Source organism: Pan troglodytes, chromosome 9 (assembly GCF_028858775.2).
Source record: "Pan troglodytes isolate AG18354 chromosome 9, NHGRI_mPanTro3-v2.0_pri, whole genome shotgun sequence".
In the NCBI taxonomy this organism is placed as follows: domain Eukaryota; kingdom Metazoa; phylum Chordata; class Mammalia; order Primates; family Hominidae; genus Pan; species Pan troglodytes.
In genome coordinates, this window is record NC_072407.2 from 9,069,042 (window position 1) to 9,082,912 (window position 13,871).

A 13,871-nucleotide genomic window follows, 5' to 3' on the forward strand; every position below is an offset into this window, starting at 1 on the left:
TCAGACCCTGGAGATAAGAGAAAAAGGGGCAAGGAGACTGGTCTTGTGAGATACCAGGATGGAAAGCCCAGAGGATGCCATGTAGCAGCCACTGGTGAAGAATATGGCAAGAGTTTTGAACCAACTCCACAACTTTGGGAAAGCAGAGTGGGTGCTATTGATAATGTTTTATGTGTGATATGGCATAACCCCAATTTATGCACACTGGAGAATTAAATTCACTTTACAATCATAAGTGAATTTAAAAAGGGATTTTTTTTAATTGAACGCTTTCTCCATCACCAAGGGGAGGAAGGAAGTCAGGCTAGGTTCTTGCTGGGATGGTATTGGTGATTATTCTGGGTGCTCAGGTAACCCTATATGCTCCTGATTTCTGCCTACTCTTAGGGACTTCATCTCCTCTTCCTGTCTCTGATCCACTCAGAACTCAGTCCTTTGTTTCCAGACATCCAGGAGCTAATTGGAGAAACTAATCCATTCTTGTACACTTGGGGGTGAGATGAGCCCCTGCAAAAGGTAATTAGAACTGAAAAGGAGTTTTTATGTGATTACAAGGCTATGAAGAGTTAATTTTTGGCCCCTGGGAAAGCTGATGAAGAAGGCATTTTAGAGAGAGAAATGAAGGGAGGGAATAGGCTATTATGTTTTGTGGATATCTAGATTTCTGTCTTTATGGGACCTTTTTATAAGTGCTCTTTGTGGTCTCTTTAAGAAACCTAAGCCTTCTTCTCTTGGGTTCTAACATTATTCAGAGACCTTTGCCAGCCCTGAATTTAAACCTTTCTTAATGTAAGTACCTAGTAGAACCAAGAGTAGGCCATCTATAATTGGCTTGTGTAAGTGGTCTTTTGCTTGCTGTACCTTCCTTTCATACTGTTTCCACAATGCACTTCTTCTCCTCTTATTCAGCTATGACTATTTCTACAAATTCCAGCTTGATTTCTTCCAACATAGTTCCATTCTAGCCACTGACATTTGGAGATTGGGCTTTACGCCAAACTCATTATGACACAGAAAGGAAATCTCCATACTCTGACATGAGGCCCCAGATGTAAGAAGTGCTCAGAATATTATGGAGGATTATGGTCATAATGATAATAGCAAAGATCATATAATTAAATGCAAAGCAAGCACAGAACAATTAAACATGATGCCTTTGGTATGGTTTCAGGTAGTGTTGTGTGCAGTTCTGTCAAGGACTTTTGTTTCATTTCTCAGCCCCAAATAGGGAGAGAAATTGTATTACAAAAATCCCTTTGGGTTTCATTCAAATTTTACCTATATTTATGGTTTACCATCGTATGTTGATTCTCCATAAAATATTCAAAATGAGAAGGGTAATCTTTTCTCTAATATCCTACCTAAAAAGTATACTTTAATTCAGAAAATAAAGTGCTTCTAGTAGTAAATAAATCCAGTCATCACTGATAGGTATCAGATGTCATCTTTGAGTGTTTACTTAGACATAACACTATATGAACAAGTGAATATTTATTGAATTCTGTGAGTTTAGAGATAGCTAATCTTTTAAGTCAAACCACTGGAGCTCATTTAGATTCTGTCCTGATTTCCAAACAATATTCCATGAGCTGAGTAACAAGTTGGTATTGAAGGGATAACTGACAAATGGCAGAAAGCATAGGCGCAGCTTGCAGGACTTTTATATTCTTGCGACAAGTGGATGAAGTACCTATCTTATTTGAACTCTGTAAAAGGGAAGCTCTTCTTTTCCCTAGGCTCACAATTCAGATGTAGTCCCAAGAGCTCTGCTATAACCAAGTTGTCCCAAATCCTGCCTTGGGGCCTCAGTCTAGCAAAGAGAGAGGCATACTGACTTTTCCAAAAGAGGCCCAGCATGAGTAAGTGGACTAGGTTGTAAACATGGATAAAATACAATAAAACAAAACAAAACAAAATAAAATAAAATAAATGACAGTGGCAGATCAGTGAGGGATTCAAGTCATGCACTGGCCAAAGGCTGATGGCTTCATCCAGTATGGAAACACTGTACTAAGAAAAAGTGTAGTTACGGAAGGTTTCTAATTTGGGACACATATGCATGCATGTGCAGATCTGTATGGTTTCACTTGTGTGAGCATGTAAGCACTGTTGTTCAGTGCATGTATCTTATCAAAACTTGGTATTTCATGAGAATGTATATTTGTATGAATCTACATATTTGAAATACCCGAGCCATTGTGTACCTTTGTATGTATTCATGATCATATGCACTTATTTAAAGTTATGCAAAAGTGGTTATGTTTACAGTTGTTTTCTTTGGTGTCTTCTTCACAGGGAAAGAAGAGGCTCTAAAATAGATCTTTATTAATTTTTAAAAAGTTTTATTAAAAGTTATTGCTTTTAAAAATTTGTATAATTTTAAAGGCTACAAGTGCAGTGTTGTTACATAGATATATTGCATAGTGGTGAAGTCTGGACTTTTAGTGTAACCATCACCTGAGTAATGTGTATTGTACCCATTACGTAATTTCTCATGCCTTACTGCCCTCCCATTCTCCTACATTTCTGAGTCACCAGTGTGTATTATTTCGAACACTATGTCCAGGTGTAAACATTATTTAGCTTTCACTTATAAGGGAGAACATGCAGTATTTGACTTTCTGTTTCTGAGATGTTTCACTTAATGGCCAACAAGCATATGAAAAAATGATCAACTTAATTGATAATTTTTAGTGTAGGTAACTTGCTTCTAGCTCTACTAGTTAAATTTACTTCTTCTTCATGGTGAATTTCACATTTTTATGTTTTCCTTCTGGTGACTTTCCTTTCTGGAATCTAGAGTCAAGACAAGGTAACTAGAAAGAGAAGAAATTGCTGTTTAAAACCCTCTCCTTCTCATGACTCCACATAAAGTCATAGCAGAAAATACCTCTACCTACATGAATATATAAAGAGTTACTAATTTCACTCCCCGTGTATCTAGATATATGTGATAATGTACAGAAATGAATTCACACAAACTGGCCAACTAGGACATATGTACCAACACAAACAAGCATGACACAGCAGATTTATATGCCAAGGAATATCAAAATACACCAAGAAAGAAAAACAGCAGTATTTGTGTCTTCATGCAGACTTTGTTTGATATGGCTAGATACAGAGATGAGAGAAACGTCTTACAAATAAGCATAAAATAACACATAATTTTCTTTTACATTTTTACTCTTTTACCTTTGTAACTAAAGGAAGAAATCAAGCCTTTTCCCCAGTTACTCAGGTGATAATCCTCAATCTCAATTACATCTTTTGAGGATTATCCGTGAATAATTTTGTGCTGTTTCAATTTGATAACTTCCCTTAAACTCCCAGGGTGTCTCCTCCTTTTCTTAATTTTGTGGGCATATGTTTAGTAAAGACTATCATGAAAAATCATTGCCTTGGGTGTGGATATAGATAGGCACAAATATGTTGTAAATGAATAAAATCTGTAATTATGATAAAGTAACATAAAAATAAATAAATAAAAATATGTTTAAACAGTTAATCATCAATGAAATTACACTGGCCAGAGAACTGAAAGATGAAACTTTTGTACTCTTTTAGATTTTGTCCAATCATAATGGTTAATATTTATTGAGAATTGTATATTTGCCAGACACTGTGTTAGAAAACTACCTAAATTATTTAATCTTTACAACATCCCTTTGAGGAAGGAAGGTATTATAATTATTTCCTTGCTCATTCTGCAGTTGAGGAAACTGGAGAACAGAGAGGTAAGTAACTTTCTCCTGGTCACACTGCCTTATGTTGCACAGCCAATTGCCTTTTTGTTGACAGTCAACGGTTTATTATTTTGCCACAGCATAGCTGAAAACAAACAGAAACCTGTGGGCTTTATGTCCAAAACTTCCTCTCTTTACTCTAACTTAATCCTTCCAAAAACACCTAAGTGGCTTTATAAACTGAAACTTCTTAATGATGCGCTGGCGAATTTGCTTGGTCTTGATGCTGTAGATGATGGGGTTCATAAGGGGTGGTACCAGCAGATACACATAGGACATGAAGAGGTGTACAACGCGGGGCAGATGTTCACCAAAGCGATGCACAAGAGACAAGCCAATCATGGGGATGTAGAAGAGCCGTACAGCACAGATATGAGAGACACAGGTGTTGAGGGCTCGGAGTCGCTCCTGGTGGGAGGCAATGCTGAGCACGGTGCGAAGGATGAGGGCGTATGAGAGAAAGATGAGCAGGGAGTCCACACCCACGGTGCAGGCCACAACAAAGAGCCCATAGATGTGATTGACAATGATGCTAGAGCAGGCCAGCTTCATGATCTCCAGGTGAAGACAATAAGCATGAGCCAGCACATGGGAGTGGCAGTATTGGAAGCGCTTCAGGAGGAATGGCAAGGGGAGGATGAGGAGAGAACTTCTAAGCACTGAGCTTAGCCCCATCTTGACAATACATGCAGGTGTCAGGACGGTGGAGTAATGCAGTGGGTTGCAGATGGCCACATAGCGGTCAATGGACATGGATAACAGAACTGATGACTCCACTAAAGACAACGTGTGGATGAAGAAGAGCTGAGTGAAACAGGCAGGGATGCCAATCTCTCTGGTATCAAACCAGAAAATGCCCAGCACAGTGGGCAGTGTGGAAAGGCAAAGGCCTAAGTCTGTGACAGCTAGCATGCCCAAGAAATAGTACATGGGTCCATGGAGAGTGGCATCAGTACAAATGACGTGGAGAATGGTGAGGTTCCCCAAGATAACTGTCAGGTAGATGAAGCAGAAGGGAATAGAGATCCAGCCATGGAGACCTTCTAGACCTTGGAAGCCCGTCAGGAAGAAAGTGGCTCTTTGGAGGCTGCTATTAAGAAGAATTGTCATAGCTTTACAATCTTGGACTCAGAAACCTGGAATATAGAATGAGATTCCTGGAAAGTGACAAGGCTGAATTCTCACTCACCTAAATGTCCCAAGATCAGCCAGTAAGGAAGCATCTGCAGATGGCATAGGGGAGAACTGGGTTGGGGCTGATCTATTAGCCTTTTATACTGGGTCTAGGAAGGAGACTTTTGATGGATGAGGAGGCAAATAATAGTATGCTAATCTGAAGCCTGGAACAAAGGAACATCTTGGAAGAATCTTGGACTTCAGAAAACAATTCTAGAAAAGGGGAATTTGGGACTTCGTTCTCAGAGATATGATAAGAGATGTATGTCTTTAATAGCAGGGCAGTTAAGCCAGGACTGGATCTAGAGATGGGAAGGCAGAAGAGATTTACACTAGGTTTGAAACACAAGGAGCAAAGGAGAAAAATCTGAAATCACCAGGAAAAGCCTGAAATCTTTGATTTAGAATGAGGAAACGAAATCAGAAGGCATTCAGAGTGAGTTTTGCCTGTGGGGCTGGGATTGATATGACATCTAGGTATCCAGGTCTGTTCCTGTAATATCTGAACTGAGTTCTACTTTGTTCTGCCTTCATAAATTTTATTCAGTTGCATTGAAAAATGCTCTATTGTGTTATATATATATAAGTGTAGTGTGACTAGTACATTGTCACATGCATTAAAATCCTAAAAGATAACATTTATTAAATGCATTATGAGCCTGTTAATTTGTAAATGCCTAATGTGCATTACATCATTCAACTCTGACACCATTTCTATCTTATAAGTTCTATTCTTAGGAGCATAGTACAGGTGAGAAAATTGTAGCGCAGAGAGGTAAAGTGACCTGGGTAGGTTTACAGAGCAAGTAAGTGTTGGGGATGAAATTTAAACACTGACATTGTACTGCAAAGTCTATGTTATTGGACATTAAACCATATTTTTCCACTACTATTGCACAGTACTTTAGCCATTACAAGAGAACATTTAAAAAATTAAATTTAAAATCCCATGAGTTTCCTGTCTTGGAAAAGTCTGTGAACAGACATTTCCATTATATGAATACCATTCAATAAGTCAAGATGGATGACAACAGAAGACACATGTTTTAGAGACCGAGTCCAGTTTGGATATGCTGAATTTAAAGAGAAATTTCTGGGGAGAGGGTCTAGAGGATATTATATGTAGCGATTGTGGTGTGACTGAGGGCTTGAGTTACAGGTATGCACCGTGGGTATGGAGAAAATTCCTAGGAGATGAATGGTGAAAAGGAAAGATGGGGGGTCAGTTCATAAAACTGATAACTTTTAAATAAGGGCAGGTCATAATGTTAAAACTAGAAAGGGGACAGAGAATGGAGAATCAGAGAAATTGGATGAAAGTAATAGTACATAATGTCAATAAAACCAAGCCACCACTGTTAACTACAAAAAAAAAAAATGAAGTAGGACAAGTTTGTTTGTTTGTTTTTTAGACATTTTACTTACAATGGCTAAGTCACTGTTAATTTTTCAGAGACTGTTTTAATAGACTGGCAAAGCATTGTAAGGGCTTACCTTATTAGTGGGTGAGGAGGATTAAGTAAAAAGTTTATATTCTGTGCCATTTCCCTCTGAGAGAAAATCTACAGATGGGTGAGAATATTAGGATTTTTTAGAAAAGAAAGATAGGAAGTTGAGAACATTCTTTCTTTTTTTTTTTTTTTTTGTTTATTTATTTATTTATTTATTTATTTATTTTTTTATTTTTTATTATACTTTAAGTTTTAGGGTACATGTGCACATTGTGCAGGTTAGTTACATATGTATACATGTGCCATGCTGGTGCACTGCACCCACTAACTCGTCATCTAGCATTAGGTATATCTCCCAATGCTATCCCTCCCCCCTCCCCCCTCCCCACCACAGTCCCCAGAGTATGATATTCCCCTTCCTGTGTCCATGTGATCTCATTGTTCAATTCCCACCTATGAGTGAGAATATGCGGTGTTTGGTTTTTTGTTCTTGCGATAGTTTACTGAGAATGATGGTTTCCAATTTCATCCATGTCCCTACAAAGGATATGAACTCATCATTTTTTATGGCTGCATAGTATTCCATGGTGTATATGTGCCACATTTTCTTAATCCAGTCTATCATTGTTGGACATTTGGGTTGGTTCCAAGTCTTTGCTATTGTGAATAATGCCGCAATAAACATACGTGTGCATGTGTCTTTATAGCAGCATGATTTATAGTCATTTGGGTATATACCCAGTAATGGGATGGCTGGGTCAAATGGTATTTCTAGTTCTAAGTCAGTGTGGCGATTCCTCAGAGAACATTCTTTCAAAAAGCTTCTGTTTCTTTCCTGGTAAAGTAGAAGCACATTGAAGGGCCTCTACTGAAGAAAGAATATAATCCCTCTAGCTTTTGCCACTCACATTTCAAATCCAAATGAATAACAATAAAATAATAACATAATTTAATATAAGAATAAAAGCATTCTTGTTTTATGATTTCAAATGAGAAGCAAAAAAAGGGGTATAAAGAATGATGGCAAGGAAAGAGGAAGAAATAAAGGAAAGAAGTAGAGACTTGGAGGGGAACTGGGCTGTGAAGGAAAAAGTAGATATCAAAGGATTTGCAGAGTTTGCTGTGAGCAGTTTAGGCAGTGATGCAAGCCCTTATGGGATTGAGAGCATTCATTAAGTGAGAAAATGGCAACATATTTTAATAAGAAATAGCAATAAAGAAGAGAAAATTATTCATCAATAAAAGAGAAATTCAAGTAAAAGTTTAAATATATGTATGACTTTTCAGCCAGCAGACATAGTGAAGCTGGTTTGATTCTATCTTACTCTGAGCCATTTCAGAGTTTGAGAAATACCAGAAACCTTTGGAAGTCATCTATTTTCACATTTATGTCTCCAGACAGAGAAAAGTCATTCTGCCTACCTAGTGAGAGGTTGCAATCATAGTATTCCATCCCATTTATTTTCTCACTGTCAAAATATAGTCCTTGCATATTATATTTTGCATATGGGTAAGAGGCAAGTGTATAAGGTATGAGGAAAAAACATAAATAAAAGCACATCATGACTCACACCCAAGAAATGGAATTGCTGCATCATCAGAGCTCACAAGCCTAGCACAGATTTGGAACTTAGTAAAGTCTGCTCAATACATGTTGAATAAATGTATGAGTGAATGGATAAAAAGAGATGAAATGCAATAGGGATTACACAGAAGAGTTTTTAGTGCAGCTATTGTCCATTTTCTTCTCAATGGCACTTACCTCCAGATTAGTGGATCAGAGAAGTATCATCTGATTTCCTCCACTAGACTGCATGAGACACCACTCTCCTTTCAGCTCTAATTTATTGAAATAAATGAATGTCATCCTAGGGTTTATGACAGACAGAAAAGAGGTGGGCCGGGCAATGATCCTGATGAGACTCTGACTCCCTCTGGCTCCTATTCCTCATATGGTTGCATACAATGTTGTTAACTATTATCAGCATCTGTCTTTATGACAGTCTCCAAAGTATCTTCGAAGTACAATCATGACCTTATTTTAGTATAGAGCTTAATTGTTACAAAGTGCTGTCAAATTCACTCTGATTGTCATGATACAATTTAAGGTGAGGAAGGTAGAAAAACTAGTGCTTTGAATGAAGAGAAAAGAGATGACAGGCAGCAAGGAATAAACAAAATGATAAACGTGACTTTTACAAGATCACACAGAATGACAAAGCTAGGACTAGAACCACAGGTCAATCTCGAGTCCATTTGCCCCTCAAAACTGCCTTGACTGACATGATGAGGGGATTTAGCAAACAGCTAAGACTGAGAGCTCAGTGTGTGGCTCAGGTTCCCTGTGACTAGGGATCTACGTGTTCTGACTGTTTTCTATGTGCTTCTGCTTGCAATGCATACCTGAGCCGTGACAGTTGGAGAGAAAAGGGCTTGGAGGACATACTTCCATCCAGAGCTCAGGTTTGATGGTAGCTCAGCTACAAGACTATTCCGTTTAGACTCAAGGTCTTTTTGAAGAGCCCAAAAGCTTCTCCTCAGGGGCCTTTCCCAAGTCTGAGAATTCCCTGACGAGTTCTCATGGCTTTTTCTGAGGACAGAGGTCACAAGAGGCTGGGAAACCCCAATACTTGAGTAATGAGATAAAAAAATCAAGTGTTAAGAGGGGAATCTATCATCTATCATGCCTGATCTGTGGGCAAGGGATACTAAATGATACTTTCAAGATGTTAGGATGTTTCTAGTTGTGCATTTCAAGTTGGAAAATTGGTTGAGAAAGACCTAGCCAGGCCTGAAGACCAGTATTGTGGGGTGTGGGGAGAGGGTCAGATTCCAACACTTTCTAGCCATGTGACTATATGACCTAGGACAAATTACTTAATCTTTCTGAGATTATTTTCTTATGCTTTAAAAAAGGAATTTTTCCTCTATTTTTTTTACACAGATCCTAGTACACTATCAGACATCCTTCCTGTTTCAGAGTTTACTGCTAATATAATTTGGTTTGAGTTTAGAGAGAAGGAGAGCTCTCCTCAGCCTTCCATCTAAAAACCACAGGTTTCTTCATTACCACTGGCCATTCTTTGTGTTTTCTCCACAATACACATGTAGTTTGAGTCATAATTCAGAAATTTATACTCTAAATGTCAATTTCATATCTTCAAATGGTTCACCAACCCATTTTAACTACCAACATCTGTATCAGGTATTCTTCCAAAATCAATGTAAACAATTGGAGTAAACATCTGAACAGAATAGCTGAAACGTAATGGGTTTTCAGTAGCACAATTATTTAAATAATTAGTAGATTGAGCATAATCTTCAGTTTCCAGGATTGGAATTAATTTATACTTGTCTTGGTTTCCCAACCAGTTTTAGATCTGTCTCAGATTTTTTAATTTTTATTTTTTTTCACGTACGTCTTAGATAATAGCAGTAAAATGAGCTAGGATGGGTTGCTAGATCTCCTCTTTGTACTTCAAGGTTCTGCTGCAGCTTCATCTAGACATGTGGGATACATGTGCAGTGCACACACTTCTCGCTTTAACACATTAGTAAATCTGAAAAATGACCAGTGAGATCCCATCTCTCTTTTCTTGACCATTTGCAGTGGAATATTAAAGCTAAAAAGAGAGCAGGCAGGGCCCTCACTGATACAATGAAATGTAATGGAACACAAGGATGCAGATGTAGCTAACTTTTTCCAGGTCCAATTGTTGATGGGCAATGTATTTGACAATGCTGGCCCTTCTAGATACTTTCTTTAAAAAAATTAAACACTTTGGTTACTTCTGCCGAAGCTCGTTAAGTGAATGAAACTACTAGCTACAAGTAGTCTGGAGTCAAAAAGAAATTATTTGATTAAGTAAACCCAAAAATATGTGCAGGAGAGAAAAACCAATGTGTTTTGTGTTTTTTTTTAATTATTATTATTATTATACTTTAAGTTTTAGGGTACATGTGCACAACACATCATTTATTGGAATGGTATGACTTATTCCACTGTTTGAGAACATTATTTTATAATAAACCCATTAGCTGCAAAGAGCTTGGCAAAAGAAAGTTTGTGCTTCAAACTTACTCTATTTCTGTTTCTCAGAAAAAAAAATGATAATGAATTCAAACCTTGTACAAAATGTTTGTCAGCATGTACTATCACTGTGGTGGCCAAATTGATATAATCAATCACATGACAAGCAGAAGAAAAAAATTAGCATCAATGTCAAAAGTTTGGAATTTTCTTCAGAACACTGTATATAAAGGTGCTTATGCACAGCTGCTGAAGGTAGATTCACATGTTATGCTATAAATTCATAATTTTTCAATTAGGTTGAATAACTGTTCATTCAAATTAATTTTACTCCCTTTTTATTCCAGTTTTTCTAGTCATTGTGAAATAGAAGGGATAGCTGTTGTGAGGTTGGCTCCAGTAGCAAAAGCTAGATTATGTTAATTCTGACTCATTATTTAGATGCTTTAGATAGAAAATCAGTTAATTATATAAGTTTAATTATGTTATTCTAATTCATTATGCAAAGTATAGTTTTTGAGCATTTTCTCTGTCAAGTTTTATTCTGTAAAACACTTAACCTTATTGTGAATGCTATTTTTAATTCAGTTAAGAAGTTCAGCATTAAAGATACAGATTTTCATGTAGCAATAGTATGAATGCATATTTTGTTTTTAGAGGACAGCAATATGATAAAAACAATCAATGTTCTTGTAAAATTGAGAAACGTTTTGTTCAAAAATGTACTTGGAATAATCTTGGTGTGAACATAATTTATGACTATATACAGATAATTCTTTCAATTTCTTTGATTTATATATACATTTATAGTAACCAAATTAGGACATTTTGTGGCAAAGATTATATTAATTTTAAAAATAAAAACATCACCATTAAAGTACAGTTTTTTGTTGTTGTTGATCATCTTCAATCAGATTCTAAAGATAATTGAGTCTCTGGAGTACTACTTGGTAAATCAGTCTAATTTGGTGTAATAGATGTAAAGATGTGCTTCTCAGATCCCACTTGAAGAAACCATTTGTTGCCTAGCTATAAAGAGTGTGGGTAGCTGACGAATGCTTCAAGGTATACCTTGCATATCTGGCTGAAGCCACACTCTTCTTGGGATGGCCTAATAGTAAAAGAACAAAGTAATAGTGTCAGTGCTTACCCCTTTCTTGCCAGTGGGGGAAACTCCTTTTTCGAGCCATCTTTGCTCATGAGCTCCCATTTGGGCTGGCAGAAACTTTACCATCTCCGAATCATGGTCTAATGGCTCCATCTACCCAATCCTCATTCTGCCCCTTCTACTGCACACATATAAAGACTTTGCCTTACTATGTCTTTGCTCAAAACAAAATAGACGTCTTTAATCAAAGTGTTGAAAAGTTGGATTACCCCAAAATTTAGATTTAATATTTTTAGCAAATTGAAATTATTTGCTAACTCAAGGCTTGTTTACTAAACTTGTACAGGGATCTAGATTGCTTAACTTTTAGAGGAGATTTTTATACTCAAAAATAGTTTTTGATTAAAACTCTTTTACTGGTTAACAAATACACTAAAACCATTTCTCAATTAGTAAATACTATATAAATAATATTTACATACATGCTTTTATTTCTTTTTGCAGCGTTGTTCTCAAATGTGTCTAATTGTTAATTTTAAATCATTTTAATTATTAAAGAGTAGTTGAAGTATTTTAAGAGTCTAAGTATAGATACAACTAAAGATAATTTATAAAGCTAAAGCTGAAATTAATACTATTGTATTAATTTCTACTCATAGTAGAAAGATAGATAAATGTATATTTGCAAGAGAGGAAGAGAGAGAGAGAGACAGAGAATATTGCAAGCTTGAATTTTTTGAGGAAGATAAATATTCGATATCAGGAATTCCATCAACTAATATGATATTCTATGACTGGATGAGTATGAAGAGCAATGTGAGACAGGGTTCTGGAAGGGTTATCAATGGGGAGCTATATAAAATCCCTTTGCAGATTACCTGGGTGATCCATTGGCATTTAGTTTCTGAATTGGTAAACATCCCACTTAGTATTGTCCTGCCTCATATGCAGGTAGTGCCTCTTTTTTAGAAACACTATAACCTGTGAATAATAGTTGACTGGAGGGCTAGAGATTTGCTCATGGCTGGAGAGTAAGCAGAAGAAGAGGAACAAAGAGCCAAAAACAAAAGACAAAACACGCAAACATATAATATGCATTCAAGTTAAATGACCTATGTGTTTTATATAGAGAGAGATTTATATTATGAATTCATTAATTAAAGTATATTAAAACAATAAACAAATTAATAAGAATTGGACAAGTTGAGGTAGCAAGGGCATGTAACACTTAACATGCTATTCTTTTAAAATAAGAATATAGGTTGAAGGAGAGTAGCTATTAGCAAGGAAATTGAAAAAATAGCAAAAATACTGAAGGTGCAGCAAGGTCTCAAAAAACAGGAAGATATGAAATTTAGTTTTGGGTCACTTGCATTAAGTTTTGATAGAGAGAAATGGCATTTTTCTTAGAAAGGAGAATGCAATAGGTTGGTGGCATACATATAGGAGGCTTTATGTCTGGTGGCAAATAATAGGAATAATTCTCATTTTACTGCCTTTTAAGGAGGAAGCATGAGGATAGGGAGTATAGTAGGGAGACTAAAGAAGCTAGCACACGTTCGGTTCTTTTCTACTCCTTATCATCTTGCTTCCCTGATCCCTGAGAAAAATGAACGTAGCAGCTCAACAAGAATGCAAAGTAACGATATTTTAAGTCATATTTGATGATCAGCTGAAATAGCACTTACTACGAACAACTCCCGATAGAGTTGTTCCATTTTGAACAACTTCTGGATGGTCTCCATCAGTGCTCAGCAACAGGCAGGCACAGACACACAGGTGGAGGTCTACACTGATTCATAATTTGCAGTTTGTGAAACTGACGATTAAACTAAATAAACAATCATTCTGGTCTGTGTTGGATAAAGGGCAGCTCCAAATTATGTATCAATTGCCCCATCAAGAGATGGAACGTATTTCTCTTCCTTTGAATCTGAGCTTGTTCCATTCATGTATAACTAATGGATGCAGTGGAAACGACTCTTTATTTGTTGCAGCTATAGTCCTTAACAAGACTAGAAGGTTCTATCCTGTTTCCTGGTATATTCTCTCTTGTTCTTGAAAACAGTTTTTCTTGGAAACCAGCTAACATGCTGATAGAAGCCTAAGCTACATGGAGAGGCATATGTAGGCGCTTAGCTAAACTCAGCAAGCGTCAGCTACCAGCTTTGGGAATGAACGATATTCAAAGTGTATCCCCTGTCCCAGTGAAGATGCCCAGTTGGTACTATGTGGAGAATAGACAAGACATCCCTGCTGAGCTCTGCACAAATTACACAGCTATGATCAGATATATAATTGTTGTTGTTTTGGGTCACTTAGTTTTGGAGTGGTTTGCTCTCCACCTATTTCTGAACATG

At 36.8% G+C, this 13,871-nt stretch overlaps 2 protein-coding genes across 3 annotated transcripts in view; one reads left to right on the forward strand and one right to left on the reverse strand.

The window, feature by feature from the left end:
* The window catches only part of MMP26 (matrix metallopeptidase 26), a 286,289-nt gene that overhangs the window by 214,001 nt on the left and 58,417 nt on the right, over nt 1-13,871 (forward strand). The window lies entirely within an intron of this gene.
* On the reverse strand, nt 3,891-4,856 carry OR51G1 (olfactory receptor family 51 subfamily G member 1). Its single transcript, XM_001161284.5, has one exon. It carries the CDS (start codon nt 4,854-4,856, stop codon nt 3,891-3,893), a length of 966 nt encoding a protein of 321 aa, XP_001161284.1.